The sequence below is a fragment of the Rhopilema esculentum genome, chromosome 6 (assembly GCF_057945365.1).
Source record: "Rhopilema esculentum isolate cy_ngs chromosome 6, ASM5794536v1, whole genome shotgun sequence".
NCBI lineage: Eukaryota > Metazoa > Cnidaria > Scyphozoa > Rhizostomeae > Rhizostomatidae > Rhopilema > Rhopilema esculentum.
This window is the reverse complement of record NC_142820.1, coordinates 13,313,483-13,339,690: the sequence shown is the minus strand read 5'-3', so window position 1 is coordinate 13,339,690 and position 26,208 is coordinate 13,313,483. Positions and strand designations below refer to the sequence as shown.

Here is a 26,208-nt window from a genome sequence, read left to right as displayed (position 1 = left end):
TAGAACAGAACATTTATATTTAGTTTGTGAGAGTTATATCGTAAACATCAGCTCAAGAGAATTCAAGTCCTCCTTTGACTTAATAACTCTCTTTTCTCTCTCGGGACTGGTGACTCAAAGCCACCTGGCAACTGATTCTTTTGCATTCCATAAGTTTGGTGGAGGTCCATTTATTCTTATTAAATTATTGACGACAAGGTTGCTACTGCAAGAGCTGATCGAGCTAGTGTGCAAACTAGGTTCATCTGCGAAAAGCCTCTTTCAGCCTCAGTGGAGCTTATTGGAATCGTATATAGTATTCCTTGAATCAGATTTTCAATGGACTTTGGTGTTTTTCGAGGATCAGAAACATAATCTCTGAATGCCATAATCAGCCCTTGCCCATCATTAGATATGGTGAATCTCTGGCAAAGCTCTACCAATAGCCTTTTTCCTTCTAACCAGGGAACATTTACATCAGATGGCCATCTTTCAGGAACAGAAACCTCTAGCTCCTTGAAGGCTTGTCCATCGCTAGCATTCAACATTCTGGCTTTCATGTTGTCAATCAGAGCTTGCAAGAACTGGGGTTTGTTGAACAAAGAGTAAGAAGATCTGCTTTCAAAGTTGTGCAAAGGAACTCCTTTGAAAACAACATCATTTCCAACTGTTTGGTCAAAAGAATATTTCCCCTCAGTGATGGATAGCTTCAGGGGCGTAACTTGGCCAATAGTTTTGGGGGGGGGGGTGAAAAGGGTTTCTGCCCTGCAAAAATGAGTGGTGCCCTGCAGACCTCGTAGCAACGGTTTGTCTATAGGTTACTAGTGAAAGCTTTACCAGTGTACACTGGTCTTTACCAAGGACAAACTTCTAAGCAATAAAAACAAACTTGAAACTTCATTGCCTATGAAATTTCTATTTCTCTACGTGAGCGTAAATTGTTTTTTTATATTCACTTCATTTAATGTTGGTTTGCAAAATTAAGCTAATAAACAGCTAATTGGGGGGGGGGTACATGATGTAGACAGCGCAACGAAATTTAGCCCAGTGGGGCTAAGAGTCGAGTTTAGTGAGGTAGGAGGACCCACCATGGTTGGGCCCGACGTGAAGAAAATTTTTGAAATTATACCTTGTAAAAGGGCTAAAAAGCATCTTTCAGACAAAAATTTAGCAAAATACTATTGTTTATTGGGAAAACTAGGGAGGGGGATGTCATGCTAAAACTCTAGTGTTAGACGTTGGGGAAGGAAAGAAACGGCAACCTTTCGTTTCAGATTGCACGTAGTTGCGAATGACAGAGGAAAATGTTGTTTTGATTGGGAGAATTTTTTTTCCTGAACAGAAATGTGCAGTTCCTTGTATCAAGAAGGCCATGTTTACACATCCAAAATTAAAACATTGCAATGATACAGAAAATGATTTACTGAATTAATGCAAATTAGAGAAAAATAATAAAAATATACGTGAAAAAGTTAGCAATTAGATCAGGGGTGGCGCTAGAGACAAACCTTTAAGGTGCCGAAGTTTATATTCTCCGTAACTGCCGACGCTGGGTGTGTCAAATTGCCGACAGAAAAAAAAATTAGATTTGCCCCATATAGCAGGCAAGGCCGTCGCGAGGCAAGCCTCGTTTGGGGGGGGGGGTTGTAGAATGCAAATTTACCTGATTAAAAAACTATTGCCTGAAACTTTTTAGCTGGTGTCACAAACCTCTGCAATACATTTTGTCAATCTAACTCTGTATGATAATAACCAACTTTCCTAATAGTCTTGTCAAATCTCTATATTGGGACGGGCAAAATATATAGTTACTACCTGAGGCGGCACCATGGTTGCCGCCGAAGGGGCAGGAAATTTTTTGAATCGTGATGCTTCTAGTTCCCTTGAAAATGCACTCTTTTAAGCAGATTTCACTAAAGCAATCCTCCTAATCCTATTGAAAATTATTGTCTTTTTGCAAAACTTTTTTACAGCAGATAAAAACAACAATTTCGCCGTGGTCTTGAAAAATACCAGGTTGTCAGTTACTTTTAAATTTAGATTCCTCTCTCCATCTTAGCATGCCTTATGAATGTTAAGAAAAATCTGGAGCTCATAGTGTTTGCAGTTGACGCTTCTACTGAGAAACTTTAGGAGAAATGGACACGAGGCACAATTTTACCTAAGATTGCTTGATCCTTTATTGATTTTATGACAGGAAGGTCTCTGAAATACCTAAAGCGTTTCTTCCACCGAGCGGATTTTACCTGAAATTTCCTATTGAGATACGATTGGGGTGGGTGTGACAACCCCCCAGTCGCGACGCCCCTGAGCAGCACCTCCAATGAAGGGGCACCGATATAGAGCATTTTTCCAAAAGCAAGCAAGCATGTAGTGACTCTGCGTAGGCCTGTTTACGTTAATTTTTACTTTTCATTCATTCCATCATTTTCCCACATTCACACATCGCAGCACAGGCATCCTCTACGTCACTCTCATATCACGCATTCGCTAATCCCTATTGTCTGTCAATCTTTGCCACGCTATTCAATTTACTCATCACCTTCACTCGCCCTTCCTATCCTTTGTTTTCCTTACATCATTCGTGTTAATTTTAGATATTCATTTCTGTATATAAGCATGTTAATTTTTATGTAAGTTCAGTTCAGTTCACATCAGAGTTACACAGGCAACACACTGTCTCTCTCACTGGCTCCGTGTTCTCTGCACGTAAAATAAGACACGCTGGGTTGGAAATGACACGTTAGTCAAGGATGGATTTATTTAGTGACTGCATTGATCGATGTTCCAATGCACACTAAAATGGTGACCACGACGTGACCGACATGGTTAAAAACAACATCCTTCGACGTTATTTTCAACCCAACTCAACGCAACAGAATTTGTCAGCTACATTCACTCACTCAACTGGATTGTCACACACTCGAGCTCAGCTAGACAACACAGCACTCGGACACAAGTGTCTCTATTCGCCTCACATCCTCGGCAGCTCCACGGCACTCTCCGGTGCTCGGCAGTGTCTCACGCTCTTCGCAGGTTCTTGGTTACCCTACTCATAAAACCTTGGCATCCACGCACTCGACTCACTGCAGTGCCCTCGCATCCCGGTTCCTGGTCATCCGACTCACAAAACCTTGGCAAAACAACTCTACCGATTCTTGGTCACCCGACTCATAAAACCTTGGCAATTCACTCATCGCAGGTTCCTGGTAAACCTATTCACAAAACCTTGCTCAACATCGGACTACGTCACAAATTCAAGGCAATTTTTATCGCTGCTTGCAGACCCTCACATGGTACACGAAAGCAAGTCAACGAACAAATTGATATTCGAACATTTAAGTATCTTTAATTCGTAATTTTCTATCTCTTTAATTGTTTGTACCTAGCCGCATATTACAATTTATCGAATCCTTCGCTATCGCTTGCCTTCTAGGAGGGGAGCTATGTAGTGACTCTGCGTAGGCCTGTTTACGTTAATTTTTACTTTTCATTCATTCCATCATTTTCCCACATTCACACATCGCAGCACAGGCATCCTCTACGTCACTCTCATATCACGCATTCGCTAATCCCTATTGTCTGTCAATCTTTGCCACGCTATTCAATTTACTCATCACCTTCACTCGCCCTTCCTATCCTTTGTTTTCCTTACATCATTCGTGTTAATTTTAGATATTCATTTCTGTATATAAGCATGTTAATTTTTATGTAAGTTCAGTTCAGTTCACATCAGAGTTACACAGGCAACACACTGTCTCTCTCACTGGCTCCGTGTTCTCTGCACGTAAAATAAGACACGCTGGGTTGGAAATGACACGTTAGTCAAGGATGGATTTATTTAGTGACTGCATTGATCGATGTTCCAATGCACACTAAAAGCATATAGAGCAAGCAATAGAGCATTTTTCCAAAATCGTTTGTTGTGGGTGCTAAATTCTCCCTTTCAAAATTCCCCCCCCTCCCCCACTTTCCAACCTGTGTCGGAGTCCACGAGATTTTATCGGCAATTTGTGCCTTGTAAGAAACTTAATGCGCAAATATTGCCTATTGTTGAATACTTCTTCCTATCTATGTTGGAAGAAGTTAATCGATGGTTTTCTCTAAACCATTTGTTTGTCGCAAGCTATGCGGTGAACAATGCTATTGAAAAATAGTTGATGAAAAAGGACAAGAAGTGCTTTTTGAAAAATTCATTACGCAAAATGTGCTCATGATCGAAATGTTTTCATTGGCAATAATAATTTCTTGAAACGAAAAGAGAATCCCTTAAGAAGAAAATTCATTAAAGACTTTAGTTATGACAGCGTGATTTTGCTGTTGTTAGGGTAAATTTCCTTGAAACGGTCCAAAACATGATCCAAATCAAGCATCTCTACACGTTTCGCATGAATTTTAAGCAGCAACAGGGATTTCAACCTAGAGGAGCACGATGGTATTGTGGGTCATGCGAAGGAGCACCATGAAATTAAGTCACGGCTTTCACGGAAGCGACAGGATATAATGCCACTATGATAGTAAAATTGCCGAAGAAAAGCCATTGAGAAAACCATAAACCAGCCAGTGCAGTTTTCTCCTCGATTATTTATGTCATTCAAACATCATGTAAACCGGGTGACATCCATCAAGTGCCGACGGTATTGAGAAAGCAAAAATTGATTGGCTGCCGACGGGGGGGCTATCAAAAATCTAGGGGGGGCTAAAGCCCCCCCCCCCTTGCCCCCCCATGCCGCCACTCCTGAATTAGATGAAACAAAATCGGTATCTTAACGATTTATTATGTTTTTAGTTCATGCACTGTTAAAAAGTAATAGAAAAAATGATAAAAAAATTCCTATCTCGACCAAAGCGAGGGACTTCAGCCCCTTATCCCCCCCCAGTGACGCCGTGCTTGTCATGAAAATAATTTACAACTTAAATTAATTTGCATGACTCAACCTTGCCCTCATAAACATGTGCATCAATCATTGTATCCATTGGCTATGACTTTCGGTAAGAAATGTTTTCGCTTTGCAAATAACGGAGCTTTTCCTTACATACCTGTTCCGTTCTCTAAAATGCAATGTCAGGAAGGGAGGTTCATAACAAATACGATATTTCCATTTCAAAATTCCTAAACGGCTCTTTACGAACTTCAGAGGTGGCATTTCTGCGTGGCAATAAAGCTCTTCTTGGCGCCCTGCGAAATCTTCGATTGCCCTGCGAAATCGACTATTTTTTGGATTGGGGGGGGGGTGTCACACCCCCCCACACCCCCCCGGTAGTTTCGCCCCTGGATAGCTTGATCTTCTCCAAACCGTTAATCGTATACTTGAGATAACGATTGGCCTCCATGATGCTTATATCTGATTTCTGTAAAGATTGAGATAATATGGAAATTTGTCCAAGGCAATCTTTGATGACAGCCACATCGTCTACGAATTCCTTTGTTGCTAGCTTTTTTGCAATGCCATTGTATGTCGCCTGTTTAACAGAGTCGAGGCATGTGTCCGAGGGAATGCTGGGAATGAACACAATATAAGGTATAAACAGCTCTGTAAGTAGAGGCTGTCCAGCGGATTGTAAACACCTTCCCAATCTTCCTCAACTCAACATCAAGATTGGATGCAATCTCCTTGAGTTGCCTTTGCAATTTTGACGAAAACGAATATACGCTGTGTATTTTGTTGAAATACTTTCCAGCGCATAGAATCCATCAATTGATTTCACAACATCAGAAACAGCAAGCTCTAGTCGATGGTTCATGCTGTGCCAAATGAATATTGCAGGGAACTACTCTTTTAGCCTCTTTGCAACACCACTTTTAACACCAAGCATGACTGATGCACCATCACAAGTAAAAGCAATAAAATGTTTGGCTAGGTAATCCTTATCAAAAGAATACTTAGCTAAAGTATTTACGATGCACTCACAAATAGATTGTGCATCTTGGCCTGGCAGTTCGCAAATGTCAAGAAAAACATTAATTGGCTTATTACACACAACTGAACGAATGTAAATTATTACACATGCTTTTTTGAAATTGTTGTCGATTCGTCCGTAATTATCGCGATCTTTCTCTCTTCTGCTTCTATTCTTTCGCAAATCTTTGCACGAACAGTTTACATGCATGAACAGTGCAAAAACACTTATCGTCGATGTTTCAAACTTTCTTTTTTCTTGTCTTCTGGCATTTATATGGCCGAAGTTCTTTACGAAAAGTGCTTGTATTAAAGGTGCTTATCTTTATTCTCAACACGTACAGCTTCAGTCGACCCTATTCCTGCCATTTGTTACTCAAAAAAACAAATATCGTTTGTGGCTCATCGAACTAAATGCAGAAAAATTCGACAAGATAATTATAGCTGGATAGTTTTTGTTGTCAAAATTTAATTATTTTCTAGCATTCTTTTAGCTCCAGTTGGTATTTTCTTCCATATTTTTCTTTTGTCCATCGCAAACGAGGCCGCTGTTCCTAATCACGTGGACACAGAGTAGCCATCTTGGTTTGTATTTCTAGGGAGAAGTTAACAGTGAATGTTTCACGGACTCGCTCAAGTTATGGCATCATTTGCAAAATTTGCATTCAGGACAAGGTGCTTAGGAAAAATTAGGGCTGCGGCAGGTATGAAATTTGCAAATTAAACATACATCTGTCTCCAACGGCTGCTGCTGACTTTATTATATTTAACGCCCTGGATTTTTTATTAATAATACCCTCCCAAAGTATGACATCTTTAGATCAGCTACGTGAAATCAACACCCCTTTATGAATAAGAACCCAGAAAAAAGATAAAAAATGTGGACCACTATTAGAGAAAAGGCTGACGATTTCACATCATTACATGATTCATGTCATGTGTGGAAAAGAGACAGTCTTGCAAGAACAGTACATCCCCCTCAACGCAAAAGAGAGAAAATTTATTCTGCTGACAAAAATTTATCTGCTTGTCTTGATGGAGAAACTAAAAGAATATTTATTAAATAAAGCAAAGGAAGCAGGGTGGGCAAGTGCTATGATTCAAAAAGCTCGGTAATGTTTTGATCTATTTTTTATGCTTTGTTTCCTGTGTTCAAAAATTTTGTGAGAAAATTCAGACTAATTGTCTACTCTCACTGGTTGTCCGCTGGGCTTACTTTGGGCTCTGGTTAAGTCCAATAAACCAGCACAGGCTTATAAATATTATATTAATTTTGAATGACTTGCCATATTGATTTGAAATGTCTTCTGCTTGTCATCTAACTTGCAAGTAGACCTCAGACCTTTTCAATTTTTGACACATTAAGACATTTCACATATTTTTCCTTTAATAATGATCATCTTAGAGAAAGGTAATAGTCAAAGTTCTTTTGCAAGAAGCCAAAAGACTTTTCTTGAGAACAAATCTAGAAGATGTTCAAGAACTTGGAAACAGAAATCACTACATGTTTGGTAAACTGTAAGCGATTAATAATGCAACCAACAGGTTGTCGTAAACAACCTATAAACGAGGTGTTAATAAACCAATGATTAATAATACACGTAAAGAAAAGAACAACAATAAGTAAAAAACATTTTGTATTCAGAGAGCAAAAAAGTTGTTCTCTAGACAAAAGAATTATCGTTCAAAAGATAGCAAAAAAAATTAAAGTAAAAATATATCAGAAGTAGTTTGTTGAGATGGAAAATCTTTCCTAACACTTTTGCAGTGACCTTTAGGGCATGGTACAGAGAAATTTTCTTTGAGGAGTCCACCATACCCCTTTTTCCTGGATCTGATCCTATTTCTAGATTTAAATTGATCATCAGAAAGCATGAGCAATTGTGTAGTTTTGCTAACCCCCACATATCCTTGCACATTTTCCCAATCCATCTTGTGTTGCAGTGTTAGCACATTTTTCATCAGATTTGGCAATTGTCTAGTTTGCTTGCAAGAATTTGTTCATTGTCATTATTTTTCACATTTTGTTGAAATATGTTGCAAATTTTCTTGATTAAGTTAGCATCTTTCTTTTTCTTTAAGGTTTAGGCAAACAGGTTTCAAGCGGGAGTGTTTTGAAATCTGAAAGGTGAATGTATGGAGTATATATGTTACATCATGATTTAAAATTACATGTTTTTGAGTTTTTGGTTTATAACAAAACTGAAATTGAACACCAAGTATGCAATGCTGAATATGTTGTTTGTTTTGAACCAGGCCTTTTTTCAACGAAATTTGCACAAGTGGCAGAATGCTTTCATCATTAAGCTTATGATAGTGATTTAAGCTTATGACCTTCAGACTACTTAGATAAAATAAAAAACTCTCAAAGCAATAAAAAACTCAACAATTTGTGCACTAATCATTCTGCAGAATTTAATCTGGAAACAGACTCTTTGTTTCCATCATTGTATTAATCATCTTTACTCTTTTACATTTTATAGTGAGCTGTGCAGAAAAAGTTCTATTCAGTCAAGGTCGCTTAGTATTCTGCAGCAGAATTTTACAAAGTCTGGTATTCCTAGTCTCTGTAAGTTGAAATGATCATGTTCAATCATTGATAATAATGATAAAAATCTTTTTAAGGGAAGAATTCATGAAATATTGTTATCTATTATATTTCAAACAATATGTATTTATGGGCTATTATGTTGGACAGAATGAAAAGGGGACCAGAGAGGCAGAGTATAAACCGAAAGTGCATCTACCTGTTTCAACTGTATTGTGACCTCCAACATTGTCCAGCCATTTTCCCATTTAAGAATTACTTTTTCATTTCCTTGAGCTGGCCTTAAATGTCTAATGAATAATAGATACTGTATGATAATTTCTTGCCATTAAGAGATTAATCAAAGGCCCATTCATTTGGTTGAACACAATAGGCCAATAGTATGATTAGTGCTGTTAAGTGGTTAGGTCTTCATGGGTTTGTAGAAAGTGCAATAAATAGCCACCCCTCACTTCATTGTCCATCTTTAATTCAGGTCAGTTTTTTAAACTGGATTTCCTCAAGATTGGAATTAATTACTTAATGTTTGATTTTTCTAGATCTCTGCATTGTAAACACAAATACTGTTTGTACTGGGTCATTGCTGACAGCATGTTTAGAAAATAGCGAAGAGTTATCAGATGGAACATCGGGTGATGAGCCTTATAAACGCCATAAGATATGACTTTTAGATTAGAAATTAGTTGATGTGTTTATTGGTAATGATGCCTCTGTATGTATATGTTTTGTGACAGAATGACAGTGTTTTTTCCCTAAGTATTTTTTCAGATAGTTCTATCTGTTAAGTGAAATGAATAAGTTTCATCAAAGGTAATTTGCAATACAGTATGAGAATCTGTTAAACTCTTCTGTTTACTCCATGTTACTGCCTGTAACTTGTCACTTTGCATCTTTCTTTAAAAAAGGAGAGCTTAGATGCTTTTGCATTGTGTATTATGTTTAATCTGAGATATACCCTGATGTTTTTGCAAGTTTATTGAGGATACCATGCAGTGTCATGTTTGTAAAAACATAAATTAAAGAAGTATTTGGGCATGTTGTGTGCTCATGACAGTAACAATGCTAAAAGTTCTCAACTTTGAAACATGATCAACAGACAATAAAGAGTTAGGTTTGGAACTTCAGTATCCTATTGTTCTTTATGTGCAACCTGTTCTTTTACATGACATCGATGTACATTTTTTAATTCTTTTATGTAAAAAAGAGATGTTTTTAGTTAAAACAGATGATAATGGGAGACCTTTAAAACAGCTTAAAAAATTCCTCTATGCACTGCTTACTGGTCACATGTGGATCAACATCATCAAAACCCAAATATGCTCATTGATGATAAAAAAACCAGGGTAAGGAGTGTGGCTTCATGACCTCTTTATTCCCTTGGTTCAAGTAATGGTATTCAAGGATTCCGAATTGTCTCATTACTCGCCTGCTGTTCGTTAATCATCATTCCCACCACCCTTACTTTGTTTCTTTAAACAAATATTTGCGTCCCTTGGTATAACCTTAAAGTTTGAGTTTCTTCTCTGTATCTTCGAAGCTTCCCGTACCCTTTAATACAGGGCATTGTTTAATATACTCTGTGGTGGGAGAATCGCCCACCAGACAGGCCCTACAATTTCCCCCACCACTGACGAGCAAAAAGCTCCTTTTGCCCAAAATCTAGGCCACTGTAGGGCCCTTTCGAAAGAATAAACTTAATGCAAATGCTATGCCTTCAGTAGGGAGTTCTTTCAGATTCTTAACTGGAAAAGTTTTAATCAAAGATGTAAGAAGCATTAGAAGAATGGGAGAAGGTCGCTTTGAAGAGACTTCATGTTAATTCTTTAAGCCTAGATCCTCAATCCTAAATAAAAATTCAGTATGGAAACAGCGTCACTATGTAATATGGAATTAGGTCATTGCGTTACTGTGGTGATTTCTTTTTTTACAAAGTATGGCTAAAGGGGGTGCTCTCTCCTCGATTAGGTTACCTATTGAGAGAGTTCCTCCTTAAGAAATTCCCCTCCATATACTTTCTTTTCCATTTAGTTTCCCTTGTCTGTATTTGGTATTTAGTTTCTCTGTCATTTCTTTTTTGTATATGTATATGTAGCTTCAATTGAAGGTGTGTGTAGTGGAATTTCAAAATATGAAACTGACACTGAATCAAGCGTGACCATAATGTCAATTGTCATGAACATTTTGCTAAATGTACTGATTTGCAAACAACGCAATAATTTCAAATCCACAAGCAAAACCAGGTTGTTAACTTCTTTTAGTCTATGTCCTTGGTAATAACACATCTTAACCAGATAGTTATCTTTAAGATATATGTGTAAAACAGCCCAGCTAGTCCTTGCAACAAGTCAGGATATTCTGTAAAATTTCTTGAGGTGAGCGTAGGCCCTTTTGAAAAATGCCCCACCACTACAAAAAATCCCTGCTTAAAAGATGCCCTGCTTTAATATCACAATCTATTTTAGGTTTGATGCTTTTACGTAGAACTGGTGTATTTGCTCGTAATTGTGAAAGGGTTTTTCCCCTGCCCAAAATAAGTGAAAATGGGAAGTTTCTCATGGTAGGTTGAGCAATTTGCACCAACCACTTCCCATGAAAAGTAATTTAGTCATTTTATTGGAAATCTGATGTGCTGTGAGAACGTCATTAGGTAGTTTTTCTGAAACAAAAATGCCAACAAACTTCTTCAAAATAGACTTTCTGCTTTTGAAATTGCAATATGAAATAGCAAATAGGCAGGGACAATGTCAGGTGCTCTCTGGATGGTTGATTGCAGAAAATACCAACTTAAGCTTGCTTTTTACAGGTAATGCCTGCTTTTTAAACTGGAAGCTCGTAGTTGCTCTGAATTCGCTCAATACTTAGGCCATATCAGCTTCCAGATCCAGTGGAATGAGATCTCGATAGATAAAAACATCTTCGATCGACCAAAGAACTCATATCAACGTAGTGTAGTACTATATAGGCTCACAAGAATCCACCCATTGGATGTGCTGATTTTTATTGTACATTAAGTGTTTTTCATGTTCAAATGATAGGTTATCAATCATTCAATAGATGACATACCAAAATAGTTAATTCATCAATCAATCAATCTGCAATTTTCAGTCAAATCCGACATATTCATAAATTTGTTACCTGATTCTTCTAAACATTTATCACCAATTCCTTGAAAAGATTGATGAAAAAGTTAAAGTTAAAGTTTTTTATGATTAACAAATTAGAAAGCAATTTGGACAAACCACGACAGAATAGCAATATTGAGGTTCCGCTATTTAGCGTGCGACATTCGTTTAGACATTCAAATAGACATTCGAATAGACATTCGGACTTTGATTGCTTCTTACAAAAAAACTATAAAATATATTAAAAAGATATTTCATAGAGAGAAACTTGGCTGGATTCTCTGTTGATTCAAGTATCTTGTTCATAATAAGATGCGCTATACTTCCAAAGGTGAGTAAAAAAGTCGAAAATTTATTGACACGGCCTAAATTTCATTGCAAATAGACATTCGGACTTTAATCGATTCGCATAAAAAAAGTAAAGCAAGTAGCCAAAAGGCCTTTGAATGACAGAAACCTTGCTGGATTTTCCGTTGGTTTTGATAGTTGTTTCTAGATGATACGCGAAATTATCGCTAGAATAAGGAAAAAACCTCCAAATTTTTTGACACGATCCAAGTTTGAAATGGCGACCGACCCTCGCGATGTCATAGCAGGCCCTCATTTCAAGCGACCTACACCGAAATACTTGAAGTGAAACATCTAAATCGACTTAAAAGTACAAAAAACCTACCCTTATAGCAAAGTATTTCTAATTTAGATCAAATAACAGCAAAAATCGCCAGTTGTAGGAAACGACAACAAACTCAGAGGAAACCCCTCAAGTAGAAACTTACCTAAGTCGGTGTCCCGCAATAACTTTCGAAAAACTGTTTGGAATTGGCTGAAACTTTCTAAATCAACTAGAATTGATGAGATAGAGATGTTTTTTTGGGTCTCGTAAAGTCTGAAGCGGTTTTGATGAATTTTTTAGGCAACGCTTTTTCGAGCTCCATACTGAAGCCTTATAACTCAGATCTGATGTGCCGGTGTCCCGCAATAACTTTCGAAAAACTGTTTGGAATTGGCTGAAACTTTCTAAATCAACTAGAATTGATGAGATAGAGATGTTTTTTTGGGTCTCGTAAAGTCTGAAGCGGTTTTGATGAATTTTTGAGGCAACGCTTTTTCGAGCTCCATACTGAAGCCTTCTAACTCAGATCTGATGTGCCGGTGTCCCGCAATAACTTTCGAAAAACTGTTTGGAATCGGCTGAAACTTTCTAAATCAACTAGAATTGATGAGATAGAGATGTTTTTTTGGGTCTCGTAAAGTCTGAAGCGGTTTTGATGAATTTTTGAGGCAACGCTTTTTCGAGTTCCATACTGAAGCCTTATAACTCAGATCTGATGAGTCGGTGTCCCGCAATAACTTTCGAAAAACTGTTTGGAATCGGCTGAAACTTTCTAAATCAACTAGAATTGATGAGATAGAGATGTTTTTTTGGGTCTCGTAAAGTCTGAAGCGGTTTTGATGAATTTTTGAGGCAACGCTTTTTCGAGCTCCATACTGAAGCCTTATAACTCAGATCTGATGTGCCGGTGTCCCGCAATAACTTTCGAAAAACTGTTTGGAATCGGCTGAAACTTTCTAAATCAACTAGAATTGATGAGATAGAGATGTTTTTTTGGGTCTCGTAAAGTCTGAAGCGGTTTTGATGAATTTTTGAGGCAACGCTTTTTCGAGCTCCATACTGAAGCCTTATAACTCAGATCTGATGTGCCGGTGTCCCGCAATAACTTTCGAAAAACTGTTTGGAATCGGCTGAAACTTTCTAAATCAACTAGAATTGATGAGATAGAGATGTTTTTTTGGGTCTCGTAAAGTCTGAAGCGGTTTTGATGAATTTTTGAGGCAACGCTTTTTCGAGCTCCATACTGAAGCCTTATAACTCAGATCTGATGTGCCGGTGTCCCGCAATAACTTTCGAAAAACTGTTTGGAATCGGCTGAAACTTTCTAAATCAACTAGAATTGATGAGATAGAGATGTTTTTTTGGGTCTCGTAAAGTCTGAAGCGGTTTTGATAAATTTTTGAGGCAACGCTTTTTCGAGCTCCATACTGAAGCCTTATAGCTCAGATCTGATGAGTCGGTGTCCCGCAATAACTTTCGAAAAACTGTTTGGAATCGGCTGAAACTTTCTAAATCAACTAGAATTGATGAGATAGAGATGTTTTTTGGGGTCTCGTAAAGTCTGAAGCGGTTTTGATGAATTTTTGAGGCAACGCTTTTTCGAGCTCCATACTGAAGCCTTATAACTCAGATCTGATGAGTCGGTGTCCCGCAATAACTTTCGAAAAACTGTTTGGAATCGGCTGAAACTTTCTAAATCAACTAGAATTGATGAGATAGAGATGTTTTTTTGGGTCTCGTAAAGTCTGAAGCGGTTTTGATGAATTTTTTAGGCAACGCTTTTTCGAGCTCCATACTGAAGCCTTATAACTCAGATCTGATGTGCCGGTGTCCCGCAATAACTTTCGAAAAACTGTTTGGAATCGGCTGAAACTTTCTAAATCAACTAGAATTGATGAGATAGAGATGTTTTTTTGGGTCTCGTAAAGTCTGAAGCGGTTTTGATGAATTTTTGAGGCAACGCTTTTTCGAGTTCCATACTGAAGCCTTATAACTCAGATCTGATGAGTCGGTGTCCCGCAATAACTTTCGAAAAACTGTTTGGAATCGGCTGAAACTTTCTAAATCAACTAGAATTGATGAGATAGAGATGTTTTTTTGGGTCTCGTAAAGTCTGAAGCGGTTTTGATGAATTTTTGAGGCAACGCTTTTTCGAGCTCCATACTGAAGCCTTATAACTCAGATCTGATGTGCCGGTGTCCCGCAATAACTTTCGAAAAACTGTTTGGAATCGGCTGAAACTTTCTAAATCAACTAGAATTGATGAGATAGAGATGTTTTTTTGGGTCTCGTAAAGTCTGAAGCGGTTTTGATGAATTTTTGAGGCAACGCTTTTTCGAGCTCCATACTGAAGCCTTATAACTCAGATCTGATGTGCCGGTGTCCCGCAATAACTTTCGAAAAACTGTTTGGAATCGGCTGAAACTTTCTAAATCAACTAGAATTGATGAGATGGAGATGTTTTTTTGGGTCTCGTAAAGTCTGAAGCGGTTTTGATAAATTTTTGAGGCAACGCTTTTTCGAGCTCCATACTGAAGCCTTATAACTCAGATCTGATGAGTCGGTGTCCCGCAATAACTTTCGAAAAACTGTTTGGAATCGGCTGAAACTTTCTAAATCAACTAGAATTGATGAGATAGAGATGTTTTTTTGGGTCTCGTAAAGTCTGAAGCGGTTTTGATAAATTTTTGAGGCAACGCTTTTTCGAGCTCCATACTGAAGCCTTATAACTCAGATCTGATGTGCCGGTGTCCCGCAATAACTTTCGAAAAACTGTTTGGAATTGGCTGAAACTTTCTAAATCAACTAGAATTGATGAGATAGAGATGTTTTTTTGGGTCTCGTAAAGTCTGAAGCGGTTTTGATAAATTTTTGAGGCAACGCTTTTTCGAGTTCCATACTGAAGCATGAAGTCTGAAGCAGGTTTGATAAGTTTTTGTTAGCGTTGGAAAAGAACACCACTTTCGATAGGTTTTTTAATCGATCTTTCGATACCTTCTTTGAAAATATTTTTCCTATGATAAACGACATGAATAGCGAAACGTAAGTGTATATGCCTTACAACTCAGATCTGCCTTGCTGGATGATGGATCCGTTCAAACTTGTCTGAATCTGTTTTAAAATAATATTTGATTACTGTCTTGATTTTATCTTTAAAATGTTTTAGATGTTGTATGAAGAAAACAAGTTTTTGATTGGCTTTTTATATTCTATAAAATTTTTGTGACCAATTTTAGGGGTTTTTTGCCAAAAAGTGCTGAAAGAAAATATGCTAACTTAGGTTGTTTATTTCTAAAGCGTCTTGGGTTTTTACCTGAAATTTGGCTTTGTGAGGAAACATGTCAGGAGAAGGCAATGATAGTTACGCCAACCGGAACCAAAATAGTTACGCTTTTGAAAAGAAAACGGAATCGCAACTAGCGCAGAACTAAGGTTTTTGGTGTAAATGAATCCAGGCATGGAATTTTTGTTTCCTAGTTTAGGTGAGGTATATACAGTTTTTGTTCCCCTTTTTTGTGTGGAAATGTTTTATTGTTAATGCTTTTTGACGCCAACTTGACACCTACGTCAACTTGACACCTACACCTGGTTGTATAGAGCATTCACTAATTGCTTCTTCTTCTTTGTTAGTATTCAATGTCGGTTAATGCTCTTACTTTTTATTGAAATAAGGTGTGATTTCAGGATTGTTTGAGAATTTTATCTCACGAACTAGAAATTTAAATCAAACATGCATAGCGATAAAGCCTGTCACTATTTATTTAAATGATTACAGCACTTGAGATTATTTTATACCCATAAAGATCTTAAACTACATTTACAGGTTCTAAAAAAGGTTACATGACAGTCTTCTTTCAGAAGGAGGGTCAACCACCTAGGTGTGAATTCACCTTTTCATGACACTCTATAACAAGCTGTTTAATAGTTATTTGTTACGTCACCATGCAATTTCTATGCTATTGCAATATGCCATCTTCCTGCTCTTTTCTTTTCATCAATGGTTTCTTTAGATTAATTGACGTTTCTGCATTGAAAAGGTGTTTGTTGCATGTGATATTTAAAGATTTCGCTCGTTAACAGAATACCAAGTTGATTAGCCATAAATAATTTTTCTTGCTGGTTGATTTTAAATAATCTACATTTACTTTAAATATTGATAAATTATAAACTATACGATTTTAAGAATGTTCTCTTAAATTGGCTATTCAGTTATGCTAAAAAAACACTCCTGGCGCATCAAGATTCCTGAAAGTTCCAAAGAATTTTGCAGAAATTGACAACGGTCGTCTCTGGTAGTGGTGTGGTCTCGGATGTGGTCTGAGGTGTGGTCTGAGGTGTGGCCTCTGGTAGAATTGACGATGATCATCCACGTACACAAAATTAATTTAAATGATATTTCTCCACATTAAAACTTACAGACCCAGTGAACATGTACCCGATTTCGAATAACGGAACTAGAAATATCACAAATGCTAACATAATGACGAAATGGGTGATACTCGTTCCAATTTCCTGCCAGCTCCCTTCATCTTTGATAAGAAAAAAGAACATAATTGACATCACATCAGTCATCACCATGACAACGTAGAACAATCCTCGCACTTGCACGTGTAGCGTGTTCTGCATTGCACTGAAGCCACAAGAAACAAGAAGCAAGGGGATCAGTATTTTGATGAAGAAAACACTGGCCATCACGAACGGCCTGAATAATGTTATAAATGAATTTACAGACGCGGGATCGAACGAGTTCAAACTTGCGATGTTTCCCGTGCCAAAGAAGGCGAGAAGAATGAAGAAAATAAACATAAACGATACCCTTATGTGGTCAGAAGAAAGCTTTGATGAAGATCTGTTCTGTAAATCAATATGCGATGAAGGGAATTCCATCAATTGCTGCTCAACCTTTATCCATAAAATCATTGTAAGTGCCAAAATGAAAACGAAGAACCCTTCATATGATATACAGGTCAGCAAGTAAATGGATAAGAGGCTTGTTAGTATAGCTATCAGCCTCGTTATAGATTCCTTCTGCGAAAAGAGTACGACAGTTGGTAAAGTTGGAACCAGAGCCCAGCTGAGAATCTGATTGACAACAGGCAGTCCTTCTTTGGCAGCGATGCTTTGCGAGGTATGCAGGCGCAAGAGGGTACACAATACAACAGCCGTTACCAAAAGTGACATCACGGTTAAATTCTTTGTTCCAGTTGCAAAGTTACAGGCAAACACGAGAGTACTGGAAGCAATGGCAAGTCCAGCTAACGCGACAAATGCATAATTTTCCTCTCGTCCTAATGTTGGTAGCAATGGGAATATTGACAGTAACAAACATGCAATTAGCCAAGCTAGACTGTAGAAAGTTACCGTTCGCCTAAACACAATGGGGTACACCGCAAAACTAAGTAAAATAAAAGAAAGTACTGCGCGATAGGTGAAGGCAGCCACTAGAAGGGATAGTGCAACGCCAAAAACTGCCATTAATGTGGCCAACTTAAATACAGAAAACCGATTCACGGCGGCAGTGAAAATCTTCATAGCTGCCCATCGATCCAAAGACAATTGGTAAAACACTGCCAGCAGCATCAGGCAGTACAAAAATTCATTGAGCGTTGCAGATGTTGCCATTAAACCTGTAATTGTCAACAGTGATGCTACTGCGAAGCCGACTGATAGCCACTTGCTAGGCATTAGCCTCGCTCGCAATCGGTTGATAGGGAGATCAATATCAGTGTAATTTTTGCATGTTTCAATTACAACAAGCAAAATCCAACCGATAAATCCGATGGTAACACAAACTGCTATGTAAATTGTGCTATGGCTGTGATAATAACGAAGTCCGCCTTTTGCCAACTCTATCAAATCTCGCGTTACGTCCATTGCATCTCCAAACTTCTTGCCACGTATCAACAAGCTTATATTACGCCTAAACTCTTCTTGAAGAGAACCTAGAACGAGAAGATTTGAAAAAATAACTTAAATATTAGAGCTATTATCAGTAACAGTAGCAAAAACTTTGTTATTCTTGGTAATATTGTCTATGGGCCAATGGATAGTTAGAATGCGAAGTAACATCGATTGCAGGGACTTTAAGTTACAAATATCTTGGAGTACATCTAGATCAATCATTGAACTTTGCAACCCACTTTGACAAGGTTTATAAAAAGGCTACAGGAAGATTAAATTTGCTTCGACGCATTAGGAGCTCCATTGACTCTGCGAGCGCTGAAAAGATCTATCGCACCATGATAATGCCTGTTTTTGGATATTGTGGTTCGCTGTCCCTCGGATGGTCTACATCATACAAGAAAAGAATTGAAAGTCTTGAGAGTAGAAGCCTTGATGTTATTAGATCGACCAAGGTTACGTCTGTCAGCTTGCGTGTGCCCAGTATCAATGCAGGAGTGAAAAAGAGGTCCTGTAATTTGGTGTTTGATACCTTACAAGGCAATGTTTGTGATGCAATGAAAGATTACTTCGTTATAAATGCACATGGGAAAAATACTAGAAACGACAAACATCTAGTCAAGTTGCCTCAAGTAAAAACAGAATTTGGACGCAAAGGTTTTTACTATCAGGCAGGAAAGGAATTTAATGACTTGCCACTAAGTGCAAAAAAGATTAAATCTAGAACAATTTTTAGACGATTTTTAGAAACTCATTTTATTTGATGTAAAATTATTTTATCTTTAGATTGGACTGTATTGAACTCTTGTAATCCGTTTTTAGATCTTTTACCATTAATTTATTAAGTATCAGGACCCTAATGATAACAGTACATATTGTACTGATAGGTTATCCTGTTAAAACATTCGATTTTATTATTATTATTATTATTATTATTAAAAGAAACTGGACAAATCAACTGTTACGTAAATGAGCAAACAAAAGCAATGCAAAAAGTCGGTCCACTTATTATCATCGTTCCATCAAAAAGAGGCGCAATTTCATTTACCTGTTAACACGAACGGTCTGAAGTAAAAGGAACTTTCTTTTACAGTCAGCTGTTTCTGCTTGTATTGGGCTAGTATTTGCCTTGCGTTTCTGAAAAGATTCTCAGCTTTGAATTGTTCACTTTCATTCAAAAAACTGACAGGTAACACACCAAGGGAATTAACAGGAAATGGAACACCTATAAAGAAAAGGGGAAAACTCATTAATTTACTCAGGCACCGACATTTCAGATAATCAAAAGATATACCTTAATGAAGGAAGAATATTTTGCGCAAGAAGTTTTGTGGAAGAATATTTTGTGAATAGTGGAAGAATGCGGAAGAATCTACTTCAACAAAAATTGAAATGAAACTGTCTCTGTTACACTGAAACTAATGAAGAAAGGAAAATGTTTTAAAGTTTGTTATGACAGGAAGTTAATTAAAAAGGGAGACGATTTGTTATATTGGGGATGCAGTTTACTTTGCAGGTTCTTTCACCTATCACTGGTTCAAGACGAATACAAATTGCATGAATCAATACTCGAGTGTTTTCTCAGTGAACATGCGTGAACTCTTGTTAAACGTACTCTGAACTTACCTATCAGTGTCGCCATTAATGCAGCAACATCGATTTGACTTATGTCGGATCTTTCATAATCTTCCAGCTTCCATGTTTCTGAGAATGAATCCTTCTCTTTTCCATAAACTCCACGGTGCTTTCTAGGGCCTTGTATTCCAGCACCCCATGCAACTATGGGGGTCAGGGTCTCATCGGGGTGCCCACTCCCATGTGAGCCCCAGTCTGACATCCCATGGTCTGATGTCATTATATAAGCTGTTTTGTTGTCGTTTTTGTAAAACCTCTCAAATATCTGCATCATTCTTTTGATGCCTGAATCCACAGAATTTATATTGTTCAAATATTCTTGTGAATGTGGTCGATATCCGTGTCCGTTTACATCCAAACCTGAAATTAAAACACAGGTATTAGCAAGATTTTATCTTGGTATTAGTTTGACAAATTAAGCATAACCCACCCAACACTTGCTCGTCTCGAAATGTTCTACTTACTTGAATGAAAATATGGTATAGCCAAACTCGTATCAAGGATCGAAATAACTTTTTCGAAGAGTCAAAAAGTCGAAATTGTCATCATCCTCGTCGTTTGAATGTTCAGATAGCGATTGATCATGAGGAATATCACAAACCTTAAGTCCCTTTCGTACTCATTACTTGTATTCTTTTTTGCTGAATAGATTTGAAATAATATTGTTATTTTTGGGAAAGTTGCTTACTTTAGCATTGATTTTGTCATAAAAAATGATTTTTTCCTCATTTGAAGTGACAAAATAATCACGAAATAGCTCTAGAATGGCTCAAAGCAAGGCTGTATCGACAACAAAAATTTCCGGGGCTTCACCCTAGACCTCCTAACCCCCAGCTGTTTAATCTCGCTTCACTCGGAAGAAATCATTGGTGACTAAATTTTTTCTCATTTCGATTACGGTGGCATATTTTTTAATCAATAAAAAACCAACATTGCCTAGTCAAATCTTTATTTCATAGGAATGCCAACTACCACACTGAATTTCCCTTTTGAAAAATTTAACTCTCGTTTTTCGTCGTATTAATCATACTGAAGTTTAAATTAAGGATGCGCTTTCTAACTTGCAAATCATTCGTGAAATAGTTTCCCAGCAAAAATGTAAGCTACGGAATGAGATACAACATTTTTCGAAGCAAGTGTCAAAATCTGTAAATCAGCAAAGGCTACAATCAGAAACGTAACACAGCTTGGTGCACTTTAGTTCGATAACAAAGGGCCCCCATATCAAAAGGGGGACCATAGATATCCATGTTTTTGAGACTTCGCTCGACTTCACCTTGTTTTCAAATGCTCCAAAAGTTTTTTTAACTTAAGTATGTAAGATGACCCCCTGGTTAACGAGAAAACTATGAATCTTACGAGAAAATTGTTTGACATGCTCTACATCCTTGGATGGGACCTTCTTGTAGTTCGTGAATGGGAGCCCGTCTTAGTTTTTAAACCATAGAAAATTATCAGCATCCAAAAAGTCGAGGCTGCGAATTCAATTTCGATGATCTCAAAAAAAACTGATTAAATGTATTAAACATGAATTACAAGTAAATGTACAAACCTAAAAGGTGAAGGAAAAAAACGATTTTATCGCTGTTGAGCTGGCCAAGCAGTGTCTTGTTCGATCTTGCGTTTTCAAAAAACTTCTCAACTTCCAGAAATACCCAATCATCAAGACGGGAACCTTTTTTGTCAGCAAAGTCAACCATTTCTTCATTGTATGTTGCTGTTATCACGTGGTCTTTGGCAGCCTTGGTAGCAAACATTGGCAAAACATCAGTGCTTCCCCAGCAGAAGGTTATTCGGGACTCATTGAAAACTGAATCGAAATCAACTGGGTTTTCTTGCCACCCTGTAAAGAATTAAACCTAACATTAAAAACATTAAACTATATAAAACAACAACTTCTGAAAACATAGTAAGCAGTAATTAAGTACTTTGGTTTCCAACTAGCATTGCTATCCTATAGTGTTTTGCCATTTTGATGCTTTGATGCATAAAGATACAATTCTCCATTTGGAATCCAATCTTTGGACCAGGAAAAGTTTCGATTGAAAGTATTTTTATCTGTATCTTGAACCCTGAATGTCTTGCCAATAGCAACAAAATCAAAAGTTATTCTAGCCTTTTATCTGATATAGTTCTAAATTTAATCAAAAACAAAGAAAAAAGCTTGGTCTTTAAAACCAATTTGTGAAGATATAACAGTTTATAATCATATGTTACTTTGTAAAATTTGATGTACAACACCTTTAAAAAACATAAAAAGCCTTATATCCAAGAACAGAAAATCAAAGATACTTCTCACTTTTCTGTCAAAAGCAGTTCCAAAAAATACATTCCAAAAAATCATATCAAATAACATTTCATGGGTACAGTGCTTGATTAAAACTAAAGCCAATTTAAAAGGAAGTCTTTAACAGTTCTTGCTTTTGAAAATCTGTCTCAATCTCTTTTTGCTGTTTTTTGTCATGTAATTTGGACAACCTGGCATGGTGTTTGAGCCTCACTCCTACAAAGAAAACAAACATTGGTCCTCTCCACCATGCCTTATTGAATGTTATAATGGAAATGCCAGGCTCTTAAGGTTCACCGCAATGTCTTTGCATTCATAATGACTTCTTCCTCCAGATTTTACCAGCATAACTGCAAGCAAGGAAATCTGCTTCTTTTATCTAAACGTGTTAAATCTTTCAGGCAATGTCAAAATTCTGTTCTCCTTTAGAAGCTTCTTTTTTGATGTGACCACATATGCAAAGACTTCAAAAAAGCCCTGTATTTTATGAATTTTCAATCATGAAAGCACCATTACTCAAAAACTAGAGCCTTTTGACTTTTTGGTCAGGGATCTTTAATTCTCCTCCAACGAAAACATCTTGTCTAAATCTTTTCTTTGTTCAAGTTGCGGTTCAAGTTCCCTGGTTCAAGTTGACTTCATTACCAATATTAGTGTCACAAAGTCAATTGTACACTATGTGACATTTTGTTAAATAGTTTCTCTCCATGGTTTGCATTCATCTCATTTTCTTGAAATAATTTTGCAATTGAAAGTTTGAAAATTTGCAAAGAAGTTTTTGCTTCCCTTTTTTGCAATGACTCTCAATGGACTTCTGCACTTTTTTAGAAGGAATGCAAACCCCTCCAGAAAAAAATGTTCATTGACTGTCCTTTAAAATCACAACACAAGGTTCCTTCTGAAACAAGACAGATAAAATCAGACAAAATACAGTCACATGCAGCCAGGGGCAGCTTACAGTGTTACTAGTGGTATTAGTTTAAAAACAGTTTTTTTTCCAAAGCTTTAGGTTTGTAGTGGCTGTCATTGTTTGTTTTCATAGACCCTCGAGATAGGATTCATGCTCATGGCTGCGCATGTCAATAGTCTTTTATTGAAATTTTTTCACCTTAAATTTTCCTTTGAAAACATTAGCAATAGACCTTCCTAACCCCTCTGTCATTAAGCCTGGCGCACACTTGGGCTATCAGCTGAGCTGAGTCTTACTTGTGACTGTTGGTGTAAACTGTGAAGGCCTGGCCAAATGAATCAGACATCCATAAAACATTAGCAAACACTGTTTTGCCAACATTGTAAGATAATGTTTGATGACCTGCCAAAACAAATCAAACAATTGTCGAAACATCTGTGGTGGACAAAACATCTATCCTGCGCCAATGACATGCATGATGAAAATCTCAGGAAAGGACACCGCACACTTGAGAAAACAGCCTATACCAACAGTCATGAGTGGAATTCAGCTCACTAAGTGTGCAACAAGCTAATAACACATAGTATGGCGTATCTAATAACACAAATCACCAGTTCATTTCTTTTTAATCTGTGAATGTGACATATTCATCATAGAAAACAAAGATTAAACCCATTATATATTACTCACATGTTATTAGCTTTCTCTCTCTAATAACGCATTCTTGGACTAATAACGCATTACTTTGTGAAACAAAATTGAGAACAAAAAATTGCAAATTGTAAGTTTGAATCAATTTTTTCATGACTATCAAAACCACCACTTTACCTTTGTCCCAAGTCTATAAATCCTCAATTAGTTTATAAACTACTGAGACAGTTTCCTCCTTTAAATAATTCCCTGTTTACAATACTAGCTTGTTTCTCCTCTACTCTGTATTTGTTATGTTACGTTTATATTATTTAACTTCCTTTTACATTGTTTAAACTTTTAAGCTTGGATTATTTCTAATTTGCAACAAGTGTATGTATCCAGTGGAATTTAAAATAAAACTGAACTGAACTGAACTGAGTCTACATCATTTTCCTTTTTTGACAAGAAACAGACTCACCATATCATCAGGGGTTTGAAAGCCTAAACTCCTTGAAAAAAATGCCAGTAGGGTGGGGGAGGAGCCCTCTGTGATTTCTGACAAGCTTCGTTTTGTTATCTTGCTACAGTGAACTTTTGGAGCAACGTTGGTAACGTTTCCCCCAGTATAAGGCGCCCCAGTATACGGTCAAGCCCCAGTATAGGGATTGTCAATCAAAATTATGTTCTAAAGTGCCGCCAAAGCCGTTTCGGTGCGTTGTTGTCGCGATGATAGATAGAAGTTTTTTCAAGACACAGCGGCTTCTCGGCCAGTATATTTTCAGCCATACATTCAGCAAGCGGCCATGTTGTAACAGCCGTACGTGAAAGACATTCGCGTAGCTCTACGCTAGCAATAACAAAATATAGCCAGCTTCATTCCTTCAAATTATTTCCATCGAAACAAAATGATTCAACAAGTTCCATCAAATTTAATTCAAACCAGTCTCAATCAGTGTAATGAAAACGAACACGTGTAACTAAAATGTTGCGTTGTTTATGACGAGCATTGATTGGGGATTTTTTATGAAATAGCAGTTAGGAGTGTTACGATCAGTCTCTGTTATTAATTGAAGCCGTCTGATTTTTTTAAACAGGGTCCTAGAAAGAATTTGACCCCCGTAGTTGTCAGCTGAATGAGCGAGCCCTATATTCTTGCTAAAGGCTCCCACGTTACTAGGCTCGATAGGCGCACCAAACTAGATACGAACAAAATAAAACGAAATGTAAGCCACTAAACTTATATTTTGTATGAATTTTAAAGATATAATCGATCACATAAAAAGCAAAATTTATGCAAAAGTATACAGAGGTCCGCGTTACTCTGAGAAACCTCTATGTCTGACCCGGGGGTGCAGGCCCCGCGTGTGTCTCCCACAACCGAGGTATAGTTCTTGGGGAAGTGGTGGATTTGATTTTCAGACGGCTTCAATTAATAACAGAGACTGATCGTAACACTCCTAACTGCTATTTCATAAAAAATCCCCAATCAATGCTCGTCATAAACAACGCAACATTTTAGTTACACGTGTTCGTTTTCATTACACTGATTGAGACTGGTTTGAATTAAATTTGATGGAACTTGTTGAATCATTTTGTTTCGATGGAAATAATTTGAAGGAATGAAGCTGGCTATATTTTGTTATTGCTAGCGTAGAGCTACGCGAATGTCTTTCACGTACGGCTGTTACAACATGGCCGCTTGCTGAATGAATGGCTGAAAATATACTGGCCGAGAAGCCGCTGTGTCTTGAAAAAACTTCTATCTATCATCGCGACAACAACGCACCGAAACGGCTTTGGCGGCACTTAAGAACATAATCTTGATTGACAATCCCTATACTGGGGCTGGACCGTATACTGGGGCGCCTTATACTGGGGGAAACGTTACCAATATGGTTGAACTTTTGCGAGTTTCTAAAAATTGATATTGGGAGAGCTCCTGTAAGTGAAACGAACCTTTAGTAACTGCTGAGACATCTTCAAAAAATCCTGCAATAATAGCAACATGGCCTGGCCTAGTTTCTGTGGGCACTCTTGAATGAGAAATTCCCCATGTTCCTTTTTCTTCTACTATCTGACGGAGGAAAGGCGCCCTTGATTTTGGAAACTTCTCGTCAGTGGTGAAAAATTTGTCTGCTCTTAGGCCATCGGCAATGAATAGAACAACTCGTTTTGCAGGAGCCGTTGTTGTCGCCTGTAGCGGAGTTATATTCCTAACCAGTGGCGACCTGAAATAAACATCGAATATTGCTGCAAGGTAAAGGATATGAACAAAAAGGCCAAGAATAAAAACCTTTCCCTCTCGCGGGAAAACCGCCATTGCAAACGCGAACCTCTTTTTAAAGGGCAAACCTCGTTTTGATCAGTTAGACTTCTCTTCAAATCGGTTTGCGATGGCTTATCTTATCGTATACGATGTGGATTCATGGCAGCTTTCTCAAGCTCACGATTACTAAGAACAGCAAATCTTGCAGAACGATGAGCCCAATATTTTGCTTTTGCTTAAGGACAACTTTCAGCTCGAGGTGATTTCCATCATCTGCCCATCATCAACTTACCTGTCTTTTGAATCGGAACATAATCAGCAAGCAAGTTAAGTACTTAAACGTTAAGTCTGGAATCAGGGTTTTTTTAAGGAAAATTTACAAATGCACATTATTCTGGGGAGTACTGTACTGAA

General features: G+C 37.6%; 2 protein-coding genes across 3 annotated transcripts; one reads left to right on the top strand and one right to left on the bottom strand.

Moving 5' to 3' along the window:
- The first annotated feature begins 6,424 nt into the window (after positions 1–6,424).
- Positions 6,425–12,524, top strand: LOC135686410 (uncharacterized). Its single transcript, XM_065202635.2, has 4 exons — positions 6,425–6,583; positions 7,962–8,007; positions 8,363–8,448; positions 8,967–12,524. The coding sequence occupies exons 1-4, from the start codon at positions 6,496–6,498 to the stop codon at positions 9,089–9,091; spliced, it is 345 nt and encodes a 114-aa protein (XP_065058707.2). The 5' UTR covers positions 6,425–6,495; the 3' UTR covers positions 9,092–12,524.
- A 3,713-nt stretch (positions 12,525–16,237) lies between these two features.
- LOC135686399 (GPI ethanolamine phosphate transferase 1) lies at positions 16,238–25,895 on the bottom strand. 2 transcript variants are annotated; one of them, XM_065202623.2, is made up of 5 exons: positions 25,485–25,895; positions 21,251–21,541; positions 19,690–20,058; positions 19,112–19,288; positions 16,238–18,104 (listed from the first exon to the last, which is right to left on the bottom strand). In XM_065202623.2, the coding sequence occupies exons 1-5, from the start codon at positions 25,846–25,848 to the stop codon at positions 16,543–16,545; spliced, it is 2,763 nt and encodes a 920-aa protein (XP_065058695.2). In that variant the 5' UTR covers positions 25,849–25,895; the 3' UTR covers positions 16,238–16,542. The 2 variants fall into 2 exon arrangements, with proteins under 2 accessions (XP_065058695.2, XP_065058696.2); XM_065202624.2 differs by lacking the exon at positions 25,485–25,895 and adding an exon at positions 21,998–24,602 and having other exon boundaries at positions 16,239–18,104.
- Between the last annotated feature and the right edge of the window lie 313 nt (positions 25,896–26,208).